Genomic DNA, 13509 nt, shown 5'->3' on the forward strand with positions numbered 1-13509 from the left:
TCATTGTTGCTTAAAGCTGCCAATCTTTCGGGCACAATTAACATTATCATTTAATATCTTCTTCATCCCATACTTGTACACGAAACCGTTGTCAACAAGCTTTTTCGATCCCCATTTGATTTCTCTCTTGGGGTCATTCAAGTACCTGGAATGAGAAGTTTTATGAAGGAAATTAAGAGGAAAAAGCATAATAAGAAAAAAATTCCATTCAAGACAGTATAATATTTTATACTATTCAAATTTTAATTTCTTTTACTAAATCTTCTTAAATATTTTAAATGCAAAAAGTTCATCGTATTTAAAATTTGTATTAGTTTCTAAATATTGAAAATAAAATTTCAATGAAATTAATAGTACTGTCGGTTTTTCACCTCTAAAAGTTTTTGTCATGTATGTAATTAGGACACTATGTTTGAGACAAAGGAAGTAATGCATTAATTATATACCTTGACAGTATATCTTATTTTAATTTATCATTGTAGTTTAACCTCATGTATAAGATTAGTCAGGGGCGGAGGTAGGCTCAAACATATGGGATCGAAAATATCTAGTAGTTTTGACCCAAATACAGTATAGATATAAAGAAATTCATTAAATTTGTATAAAAATTAAACTCAGAACTCAATCACTAACATCTTAGGTTACTATCTTAGAACCCTAAACCAATTAAGTTCAAATCTTGAAACTGCCTCTGAGGTTAGGTACGATTTTTATCTAAGTCACGACTAATTAAACCATACATATTTACATTGTAGTTACTTCGCTATGGACCTAAGAATGCAAACAGCCAAACACTTTTTACACTATGGATGTATGAAACTTAAAATCAATGGATACGATCTTACTCTTGGTTGACATTAAACTCTGGATAATTCTGTTGGTAGTAACAGCCAATCTCTGCAGAAGAAACAAAGAGGCTAGCGCACAAGAAACGGCCATTGACTGCAGCTTTCATTGAGAACAAGTGAGCTTCACATACATCTTCAATATGCACAATTGGCACTTTTCCAGTAAGCTCTTCTATAAACTTGAGTGTATTGTAGTGACTTTTCTCTTGAGTACTCAACAGTGACAAATATATGGCAGTACTTGTTGGGATATAAGGTAAGTAAGTTTCTCCGCCCACAAGACCGCAACATAATGTCACCACCTCCAAACCCTCCTTCCCAAAGTTCAACATCTCTTTCTCAGCTAGCATCTTTGATTCTACATAATTCTATTATTATAAAGAGTTCATAAGTTATATGTACTGATATTATGAAGAATATTTACATAATCGTATAACTTATAAGATAATTACGGTACAATTTTCATAATAACTACTTTTTAAAAAAATTAAGCCATCGACTCAGGCTTTCATCTTCTATGATGATGGGAGGTTCGACATTGACCCCTGCCTTATTTATTAAATAGCAAAAAGTAGAGTACAAAGGAGGAGGGACATAAAACCAAAACCTCCCAAGAGTAATAATACATAAAGAGAAATAAGATAACAGACGATCCAAAAGAGTTTCTTATTGGTCTGTCATATGTGCTAACTCCCAAAAGAAACTATTACAGAAAATCTAATACAACACATAATAAAGGGATAACAAGAATATCAAAGCTTGAGGCCGTGTAATTGGTTTCTGGAGAAAATGATGCCCGAGGCTATGTGATTACATTCCGTAGAAAATGATTCTTGAAAATTTTGTGCCTCAAGTTTGGAACCTGCCTCATATCCTTGTCTTGGAAGATTCACATAGTTGAATAACATACTCTCTTGAATTTCATGACTCCATTTTGCCAATACGTCTGCGACATTATTAGCTTCTCTATAACACTGTCTAATAACAATGTTATGTTGGTGTATTAGGTGTTGAGCTTCCATGATAATAACCTCAATGTGCCAGGGAGGAGTGATGGTATTATTCAATATATCCACAACTAATTTAGAGTCACATTCCAAGATAACCCTATCGTATCCATTAGAGTGGCACCATTGTAAGCGAATCAATGCAGACTAAGCCTCTGCCAAATTGCTAGTCCCGCTCCCCAACTTTTGAGAAAAAACCTTGATCATATCACCTCTATGATCTCTTAAAATACTACCAGCACCAATGAGGTCATTATCCTGTTTACTTCCATCTGCATTAAGCTTAGTCCAACCAAATAAATATTTTTCCCATGTTACCGGAAAACAAATAATTTTGGCAGTTAACGACAATAACCTGTCACATATTCCATGCCATTGAACAACCCCTTCAACATGAATATTGTGCTTGTAAATCACCCACCTCTGATGAGAAAGAACCTGAAAATGAGATCTAGAAGATGATATCTTAATGCCACCATATCTCGATGCACATCTAACTTTCCAAAGTTCCCAACAAATAATAATAGGAGTCATCTTGTTGATGACATGCACTACTTTATTTTTGGCCTTGAGACTCCACCAGCTTTGAAGGATATTGAGAATAGGCTTATCTTCCCATCTAAACCCGAAAGGAGCTCCAAATTGCCTCCAAATTATCTTAGCCCTCTCACCATTGACAAAGGTGTGGTGCATGGTCTCGTGATGTCCTACAACATTCGCATCTAGATGCAAGTTGCTGTCCAAACCGAATAATAATATCATCAAAAGATAGTTTCCTTTTTAGCACTCTCCACATTAAAAATGACATGTTATATGGTAGAAATTTGTGCCATAATTCCTTGAGTACTGGTGTAAATTCTCTTGATTGCCTTACAATCTGCCACGCTGATGAGGAAGAGAAGAACCAGTTGAAGAGGGAGTCCACACAGCTTTATCAGGAAAATTAGGATCCCCAAGCTTAAAACACTGAATAATCTCTATCAAATATTCAGCAAGTTGTTGAAGTTCCTCAAATTGTAGAGAGGTTCCTATTCTAACATGTTTGATCTTCCTCATGTCATGAGGTTCAAGTTGGACAGTATTAGCAAGGGCACCAATGCCCAACCAGTTATCCCACCAAAGAATAATATTTCCTTCATTGCATCTCCAGAAAATATGTTTCTCTCTTTGATCCCTTATGTCCAATAAATTTTTCCAATAGTGAGAGTCTTTATTATTCTTTTTCTTCTTTATAGGATGTATTCTACTGCAATATTTGACTATCAAAAATTCTGCCATAGAGATTTAGTACGTAGTTCTGAATCTCCACCACCTCTTCATAGAGAAAGAATTGCTTATATCTATTAGACTTCTGAATCTCATGCCCCCTTCCTCCTTTGGGTAACACATATTGCTCCATGAGCTCCAATGATATCTTTGTTTTCCATATGAAGTTCTCCAATAGAATCTAGCCATGTATCTTTCAATTTACTTGAAAATAGTTTTTGGAGGGGCCAGAGCAGCAAGAAGATGTAAAGATTGAAACTGAAGTACATGTTTAATCAGGACAGCTCTCCCTCCTATAGATAATAATTTGCCTTGCCATCCATTAGTCTTCCTAACATTCTTGGCTACTGATTCATTAAAATATATTATTTTTTCCTTCCTACATAGAGAGGACAACTAATATAGGTAATAGGAAACTGAGTATTCCTAAAGCTAGTGATGTTCTTGATTTTTGCAATATATTCCGAGCCAGCATTGGAAGCAACCAAGAAATAACTCTTATCATAATTAATAGATTGACCAGAATATCTTTCATAATTACTAAGTTATTGCATAACCAAGTTTTAAAAAGCCCTGGATCCAGAAGTAAAGATCATTACATCATTAGCATAAGCTAGATGGGTAACTTGTGGTCCATTTCTATGCATTGAGAAGCCCCTGAAAAGATCATCAGAATTCAGCTGGTTAAGTAGCTTGGAAAGTACTTCTGCTCCAATAATAAAAAGAGCTGGTGAAATAGGGTCTCCTTGCTTGAGTCCCTGAGTTGAGTGAAAGAAACCCTTTCTGTTTCCATTAATCAAAATTGAATATGTAACGACCCTGTCGGTCATTTTGAGTATTGTAGTCTCGTTCTCCCATTTATTGCTTATTCTATGCTCATTTATTGATATGTGATTTTCTGGGGTGATTGGTTCTGTTCCGGTTGGTATTCGGAAAAGCTTGCCATCTTCCGATGGAACTAGAGCACAAGGCCATGTGGGCTCTAAAGAAGTTGAATCTTGATTGGGATGTAGCCGCTAACTTGAAGGTTGCACATTTAAATGAATTAGATGAGTTCCGGTATCATGCTTATGCAAGTTCGTCCTTGTACAAAGAAAAGATGAAATATCTTCATGACAAATACATTTGGAACAAAGAGTTCAAGGTGGGTGATCTTGTATTGTTATTTAACTCAAGGTTGCGAATATTTCCCGGGAAGCTAAAGTCTAAATGGAGTGGTCCTTTTGAAATTATGGGTATGACACCTTTTGTTGCATTAGACTTGAAGAAAAAATAATGAAATATTCCGAGTCAATGGTCACCGGGTGAAGTACTATTTGGGAAAGGTTAGAGATAGCCACGTCGTGGTGGTCATTCATTTCAATTGAGGGTATTTTGCATTGTGCCGCGACGTTAGGCGCTTCTTAGGAGGCAACCCATGTTTCTTTTCCTTTTTCTTTTTGTAATTAGGTGTTATTTTTGTTCTAACTTGATTTGAAGTGTGCTACACGGCTGAGTATGACTTACAGAAACTGTGGACCAAAACTTTGACTAAGTGTTCTAAGAACTGCAGACCGCAGTTGATTTGTGCGGACCGCACAATTATGGTTGTTGTAGCAAAAGTGCAATGCAGCCGTACAATTATCTTGCGAACCGCATAAATGAAAGGTTGAAAATACCAATTCTTTGAAGTTTAGCCTGTCAGAAGAAAGGGTGATGTGCGACCACACATGAAAATCTGCGGCCGCATACAAAATTGTGCGGACCGCAGATGAGATGCTGAGATGGATTCACCAGGTAATAGAGTGTGGTCCGCACATGAAAATGTGCGGCCGCACTCACTCTTCTTTCCCTTAGCCAACCAACTGGTATAAATAGAGGAATAGGACCATTTGTACATTTTTCACTCTCTGAACAAAAACAAAAGTGCCCTTTTGAAATTTCTTGGTGATTTCATCTGTCCACACACACAACATCTTTGATAGGTAACTCATTACACTCATTCATCTGGTATGCTTCAATTTTTTGTTAATTTTTTTCTTTTAATTTGTAAAGTTTTATTTATTTTTAGGCCATTTGTCATTAGAATTCAATTGTGTATACATGCTCTATGGGGACTGGGTTAACATATTTTCAGGCTTCTATGATGTTGCCATGTCAAATTGTGCACGAAGATGAAAAACCTAGATAGAAAAAATTGAATTGTTTGTAATTTTTGAATTCTGCGGCCGCACCTGAATTTGTGTGGTCCGCAGATTTTGATTTTAGGGCAACATAGTAAAAGAAGGGATCTACGGCCGCAAGATAAAATGTGCGGACCGCAGATTTTCCATCACGGCCGCAGAACAACCCTTACTATCATCAGAGAGTACCTACCTTGAGACTCCAATGTGCGGCCGCAAGTTTAATTGTGCGGACCGCAGAAATCATGTTGCGGCCGCACATGAGCCAATTCTCTGTCATCAGAGAGTTGGCATTTGTTGGGACTCAGAGGTGTGGCCACAAGTGAAATTGTGCGGGCCGCACTTCACTTTTGCAACCGCGAAACAAAATTGTGCGGTCTGCAAGTCCTCATCTGCGACCGCAAGACAAATTATACGGACCGCATTTCTTGTTCCCTGCAAGCACGCTTTGATTGAACACTCTCATTTTGTACTCTGGTTATCCTTTGTTTGTACATATGTTGTGTATGTCTGAACATTGAATTGAAACTAACAATCGCCTTTGTTTGGTACAGATAATGGTTCGATCTAGAGGACGCGACGACACTTCAAAAGGGAGAGGTGAACCTTCTCTAGGCCGATGCAAGAGTGCCTTATCCCTTGGCCAACCAAAGACAATAAGGAAGAAAGCAACAGCCAGCAAAGGGAGAGGTGCATATCTCTCCGAGACGAGCTCATATGTACCATCTAGGGAAGTATCACAGGGAAACTCAACCTCTGTTTAGGAGCAGCCAGCCATACAGTCGAGGGCACCAGGGAGATACCAGCTCAGGGATGAGCCATCCTTATCTCATAGCACTTTCGAGGGATCGGAGAGTGCTAGTCAGGCTTCTGATCCATCAGCTACACTAGTCCCTGAGGCACATGATGCTCCAGTTCATGATATCCCCGATGATGGCAGAGGGGGAGATGCTATAGCTGCCGATCTTGAAAGATCGAAGAAGAAAGAGGTTTGGGAGGACCGCTTTGTTAGCCTGGCGACCTTCACCAGCTTCTGTGTGTGATGGCCACTGAGGTCGCTAACTCTTGAGCTACAATTTCTGTTGACAGATTTGGAGAGGTACAACCCAGCAGTTTTGAGACAGTTCAAGGCATGCAAGGGGTGGATGTGGTTCACTCAGAGTGTAGTGGATGCCAAAGAGTACCTTGTCCGTGAATTCTACGCCAATGTGGCTCATATCAAAAAGGGGACAAAGGAGACCAAAGTACATAACCTAAAAGTGAGGTTTGATCAGCATACGCTCAATGCGTACTTGGGATTTGAAGATGTTGAGCTGAAGGAGTATTTGGAGAAGTGTGCACTGGGGGACGAGGTCCGACCTTGGTTAGCGGAGATTCTGGCACCACCAAGGCCACCACCACCATGGATTGCTGATGGGGTTCCCAACCACCGTAGCATGTTAAGCTTTGAGGCAAAGGGGTGGCAGACATTTGTATGCAGCTAGTTGGATCCATGCTAGAATGAGACTCACCTTCCGATCCCTCGGGCAGTTCTGGTTGCTTCTATTATGGTCGGGTACCCAATCAATGTGGGTGCCGTGATGTCAGCCAACATCTCAGTGATCGCTCGGCAAGATGACTCGTACTACCTCTATCCCAACACCATTACAGAATATCTCACTGATGCAAAGGTAGAGCCGAGGGATTATGATACAAAGGTAAAGCCAAAGAAGCCTTTTACTTGGTACTCACTAATGGATGCGAGCAACCCGAAGAAGAAGTTCAGCCTCCTACCACCACAGGCCAGTCTGATGAGCCAGCAGTGGTAGCTCCTGAAATAGTTGTTGTTCCATCCACTTCGGCTGAGCCTTCTTCTAGTGTCATAGCTATGCCTCCACCATCATCCACAACCCTTACTATAGCTCCTTCCACAGCTCCCACCTCGGCTTTGAAGCCAGTTCCCGTGCCTACTCACCCACTATCTGCACTACGAGTCTCCCAGACATTGGTGAGTCTCAACAACTTGATGCAGACATCCACTGTAAAGCTGACTTACTTGTCTAGTACTGTTGCAGCGCAGTCCACCTCATAGGCATCACAGGTTCCTTCTGACATTGAGGAGACATTGAAGAAAATTTTGGAGAATCGGAATACTATCATGGACACCTTGGTACAACATGGATCGGTGATTGAAGAGCTGGGAAAAGAAGTAAAGAAGATGAGGAAGTCCCAAGCCAGCAAGAAGTCAGTGGACAAGCTCCGGAGAGTGGTGACCAGAATTGCTACAGCCGGAGATCTCTCCTTTGATATGTTGCTTGACCCATACCATTCTGCCCTAAATCTTGCAGCACCATCAGCTCCAGTGGTACCAGCTGGCCAGTCTGAAGAGTCAGACCTGGCTGCCGACACTGCTGAGGTAGTGCATCAGATGTTCGCCAACCCAGCCACACCTAGAGTTGAGGATGATGAGATTCAGTTATTGATCCTGAGGGCGATGACATTGCTTGGAGACAGAGATGTCCAAGGAGCCATAGGAAATTTTCATCACTCTTCCCTCTTTTACTCTTATTTTGCTAAGCATTGGGGACGATGCTTACTTTTATTCGGTGGAGTGGTGGAGTTTGTTTGACACTTTTGGTACTTTGATACATTTGGTCTGTAATAATTTGATGATATTCTCTCTTTTCTTATTTGTATGTATATATCTTCTCTCTCTCTTACTATGTATATTCATTCTATCTTTAGTAGTTTTGCTCATTAGTTTTTTTTATCTTTGTTTTTGCTTATTAGCTTCGTTTTATGTTTTAGTAGCGTATTAGCTCTTGTTTTGTTTAGTAGCTTCTTTTTATGTTTTAGTATATAATAAGCCTTTGGTTTTCTTAATGCCATGATTCTTTTCAAAGGTAGTTGTTGTGTGAACCAGGTGACGCGTCCCAACGATGGATGGCGTGATAACTTTCTTAAGGGAATGAGTCTGTTTTTGTGTTTAGGTAATAATAGTAGTAGTAATAAATAAAAAGACTTAATTAAGTCATGCTGGAAGAGTCAGTAATGCTTCAATTGGCACCAACACACTTAACTATGTGCTTATAGTTAGAGACAAGGTTTTTGAAAGAAATAGCTCTAGTAGTGACTTTGTGACTCTTGTGTTGACTTTGGAAATCATTGAGTGTTTTAGTTGGACCATAGTAATCTTTAAACTTGAATGTGGTCATTGTGAGCCCTATATTCTGTCCTCTTTTACAATCTGGTTGCGTGAGGGGTGAGATGAATTGTTGCTAGTCCAAGTATCCATGCGAAGGGTCTAGAACTTGCCCCGAATGTGTGTCAAGGCAAAATCTTAAGTTTTGCTTGGTTTGGGAAGTGATTGTATGCTCTCCTTTGACCGTTTGAGTTTTCTATTGCCATCCAATGTCGTTATCCCTAGTCAACCCCTTTGAGTCTCTAGCCTTTCTTATTTGGTAACCATGTTACAAGCCTTTACCCGTTTTACTGTGACCCTCTCTTGGCACCCGAGCTTTCCTTAACACTCTTGTGAAATAAATGGCTTAAAACGTAAGCTTAGGGGAGAGATGATGAACTTGAAAAAGGTATCAAAGCACAAAAAGAAAAAATAAATGATCTATATGAGAAGAGAAGGCAAGAAAAGAAAAGAACAAAAAAGAAAATTGCAAAAAAGTGAATAAGTGGAAGGGTTGAATGGATTCAAAAAATAAGAGGGAGGTAATGATCCCAAACATGGAAAAATCAAAAAGAGAGAAAATAATAAAATGATCAAGAAAGAGTGATGCTAAGTCTCTCTAGTCCCCAATAAAAAGAAAGTGCCTCTAAGAATTGGCAAAGTGTGAGTCAAAAAATAAAAGATGGAGTGCTTAAGGAAAGGTGTAACCACTTACCCATACGGTCTCCTACCCTAACCCAAAAGCCTTCATTACAAACCGAGTGAGCTTACATTAGTGGCGATCTACAAGAGGGGTAAGCCTATAGTACTTGACGTCGTACTTGTGACATTCTCTTGAGACAGATGAGTAAACCTTTCATAAATTTTTAGATTGAGTGCTAAATTTCTTAAGTGAGCTAGGCAACTGGAAAGTAGATGAGGAAGAGTTTGGAGTTCACCATGACCTACATGATAGAGCAAGAGTCCTTGATGAGTAAAGTCAATTCTTGTAGCTCAAATATTACATTAGAACTATATGTGCATGAATGTTTAACTTGCCGCCTTGTTGATAATGCATGAGTAGTATAGGTAATTGTTAGTCCCAATTGATGTGTGAATGGCTCACCTTTGACTCGCTGAAATGACCCTTAACTTTTGGAGGTGAAAACTAATTTATTTGCTTGAGGACAAGCAAAGACTTAAGTTTAAGGGAGTTGATAAGTGGGGATTTTGACTGCTTATTAGCACCTTTTAGATTATGTTTTAGTATGAAAGTATTGAATTATATTCCCGAAACTAATAAAATTGTGCAAATTGCAGGAACGTTGGAAGTTTGGTCTCTTAAGATAAAATCTGACTCAAAAAGGAGTGTTCTGAAGAACAAGGCAATAAAGGGCGCAGAAACAAAGATGTACGGTCCGCAGAAGGAATTTTGTAGCCGTAGAAGAAATTGCGGACCGCAGAATTCCATTTGCGGCCGCAACCCAAGCAGCAGAACCCAACAGGCTTGACAGCAATATGTGGACCGCACATGAATTGTGCGGCCGCAAAACTGGGCTTTCACTGACAAAGATTCAAAGTTCAAAGAATATGCAAGAAGACCAAGTACTGAAGCCTTTGTGAAGTGCAGACCGCACAAGAAATGTACGGCCGCAGAATCCTCCTTCCTGCCAACTGAAGAAATCTGCAGACCGCACATAGAATTGTGCGGCCGTAGAACCTCCCGAGGGGTATTTTTGTTCGCAATTTTTGGCCTTGTATAAACAGACGAGTTTCACAAAATTAGGTCAAGTTTGAACATTAAAAGCTGCTGTAGCCGTTTCTTTTTACTACTTTAAGAAGTTTTACATTATTTTGGTATTTGCTCTGAGGGTATGAATCCCTGAACTACATGTTATGTGGTTGGTGTTGAGGTAACGCACATGCTAGGTGACGGACGTGTGGGCGTGCACCGCAGTAATTGTGACTTGGTTGTTTCCATGGAACTGTGTAGTTATCTGATCTCGTTACTATTCATGTACTCTACATGTGTTAGAGAAATTGAGCTGTGATTCATGTTAAAAATCATGTTTAGGCTATATGTTAGTACTGTTGAGACCCACAGAGGTTGTTTTTGTTGTTGTGTTATTTGCTTAAATTGCAGTTATGTACTCAGTCGCATCCATCATTTGCATACCATATCTCAGTCTTTGTTATCATTTATTGTATATCATGTTATCATTGTTTGGGCTGATTGGCATGAGTCTTGTGAGCCCGAGAGACTGGAGAGATTGATGATTGAGTGAGGTCGAAGGCCTGATTATGAGCGATATTGATGGGATCGGGCTACTTTCCTCAGCAAGTTTTATTGATTCAAGATGGGATCAGGTTGCACGCTGCAGCAGGTATTATTGATTCATGATGGGATCGTTGCGCGTCGCAACAGGTTTTATTAGCGCTTGGGCAGGATCCGCCTCTCCGGAGTCTGATATACCAGCGGTGAGCGCAAGTACCGTATAGTGCTGGGTTACTAAGTGTGATGAGTGAGAGTTGAGATAGTGAGATTGAGTACTCTAAGAGTGTGAGTACGTGAGGTTATCATTCTGATGAATTACATGTGGCACATTTGACATGTAGATATAGAGATGTAACATTCCTCATATTAGTCATACTTGGCATATTTTTATCCGTGTTAAGTTTAAACTGTTAAACTTGAAAGCATGTCTACATTTCTGTACTGTGTACAAACTAATTATGAGTATTCTCCGAGTTATTACTGTCATTTTTCCTATCATGTCTGTACTGTTATAATATTGATTTGGACTATACCTATCTGAGCTCGTCATTGCTTTCAGTGCAAGGTTAGTCTAGTTACTTATTGAGTACATTGGGTCGGTTGTACTCATACTACACTCTGCACTTCGTGTGCAGATCCAGGTACTTCTGGCCCCGGCGGTTGCTAGATTTGGAGCTTAATTTGTTTGGAGACGATTGAGGTAGCTGCCTTAGCGTTCGCAGACCTCGACTCTTCTTCTTTTCAGTTTATTAGCATTGTTCTATCTTTCTAGACGGTTGTTTTAGTAGTTAGACTGTGTTGACATTTTAGTAGCTCATGTATTCAGTGACACCCGGATTTAAGAATGTTGTATTCGAGTCGCAGTTATTCATATCGACTATTTATGAGAGTTATTATTGTTGAACTTGTTTCATCTTATTTTCAGTATAAAAATGCGTAGTTAATTGTGATTGTCGGCTGCCTAGTTCTGTGATAGGCGCCATCACGACATGTTGAGTTTTGGGTCGTGACAGAATACCAGTTGTTGGAAATGAATCTCCAAACCATATCAATCCATCTCTTAGAGAACTAAAATTTCCTTAAAACAGCTAACATGAAATCCCAGTTCACCTTATCATAAGCCTTGGTCATGTCAAGCTTAATAACCACATAATCCCCTCATAATAACTACTAATTGGGTAATAATTAACCTGATATTTTTAAAATGTATTGATGTTACAAATATTATAAAATAGTTTGACTTTTATGCATCGAAATACACAATCATATCATTTTTACTGTATTTACACGTAATTTTATTGAATAAGCGTTATAATTACTAAACTTGTTAAAAATGATACTCCCTACATCCCAAATTAACATTCAATTTAGTTCAAAATTTATCTCAAAATAATTGACACTTTAGGAGTTCAAGACTAAATTATAATTATTTTCATTTATGCCCTTAATATTAAAGAAGTTGTAGTTTTTTAATTTTTAATACTGCTCAATTCTCAAAAAATATTTAATAAAGGTAACTTAGTAAACTATAAATTGTATTTAGTGTTTTCTTAATGAGGATGAAAAGAGCAAAAACGACAGTTAGGACGAAAGGAATACTAACTTGCTATCAACGGTTAAACTGCATAAGAACTTTACCGCAGCATATAGGAAGGTAAATAAATACATTAGGCTCACCCTAAGCCCCTGATCGGCATAAGGATTTGAGAAATTGAAAGGTGTCCAACACATTTCATCCATCAAATCGTTGAAACCGGACCCATCATCCTTCAATGGAGAAGCAGCAACCACAGAGGCAGTATAGATAAGCTTTTTTACTGTCCCAGATTTAAGGCAAGCCATTCCAATTCTCTTCACTGCAGCAACTGAAGCCTCAGTTTTATTTTTGTACTGTTTCATATGACACCTAAAACAAAAATCAAAATTAAGAAGAAAAAAATCTATAATATTGGACTTTTCCTTCTTTTGGAAAATTCTATAATTTAATAAGTTATAACATGTTTTTTGAGTTACCATACCAAGTTTAATATCAAGAGTAACATGTCATTATAGATCAAATTAACTTTTATATATATAGAGAGTAACGGTGCGTAAAACTTAAACTCAATCAAATTTGGGGATGGAATGGATGAGCGGCATAGGTGGAAAGGGGCATGTACGGATCTACATTATAGGTTATGGGTGTCTGAGCACCCATTACTTTTGGAACCAAATATACTACTTTTTCCGTTTCAAATAAGATTAGTTAGTTTCACTCAGCACGGAGTTTTAAAAAAAAATTGAAATTTGTGGTCTTAAAAACATAAGGGGTAAAAGTTTTGCGGGATCATGATATTTGTGTGGTTATAAAACTTCTTATTAAGGATAAAATAAAGAGTTTAAAAGATCCGAGTGCAGCGAAAAATTCGAGGAGTAAAAGAAATTAAAAACATACCTAAGTTCCTGAGGATAGCGTGAACGGTATAACCTCTAAAAGTTTCTTTACAAGAGAAGAACCTATGTACCCTGCACCTCCTGTAACACAGACCATACAGTTGCTTTTCTTCTCCATTTTTGCTTTATCTCTTCCTCAGACATTTCGCTCTATTTATATGGGAAATCTAAATGATTAAATAGAGTAGCTAGATATAATAATAATTATTATTATTATTATTTTTAGCCTTGTGCTTTTTGTCATATTGTATGATCTAGATTAATCCAATACGCAGTGTTATTACAGGAAACGACAAAATTCCACATGATTAATTATGCCATAGGTTTTACTTTACTTGCATTGGCGGTTTTAATTAATAATAAATTTACAGTGCAACTT

General features: G+C 38.4%; 1 protein-coding gene across 2 annotated transcripts; it reads right to left on the reverse strand.

Moving 5' to 3' along the window:
- Positions 1-13268, reverse strand: LOC107792749 (NADPH HC-toxin reductase 1-like). Of its 2 annotated transcripts, XR_012705792.1 has the most exons (3): positions 13132-13268; positions 846-12553; positions 1-145 (listed from the first exon to the last, which is right to left on the reverse strand). XR_012705792.1 is itself a non-coding variant. In XM_016614979.2 (2 exons), exons 1-2 carry the CDS (start codon positions 1196-1198, stop codon positions 1-3), a joined length of 498 nt encoding a protein of 165 aa, XP_016470465.1. In that variant the 5' UTR covers positions 1199-1213. The 2 variants fall into 2 exon arrangements, 1 of the variants encoding a protein (XP_016470465.1); XM_016614979.2 differs by lacking the exon at positions 13132-13268 and having other exon boundaries at positions 846-1213.
- Positions 13269-13509: the final 241 nt, after the last annotated feature.

This window comes from Nicotiana tabacum, chromosome 23 (genome assembly GCF_000715075.1).
Source record: "Nicotiana tabacum cultivar K326 chromosome 23, ASM71507v2, whole genome shotgun sequence".
In the NCBI taxonomy this organism is placed as follows: Eukaryota; Viridiplantae; Streptophyta; class Magnoliopsida; order Solanales; family Solanaceae; genus Nicotiana; species Nicotiana tabacum.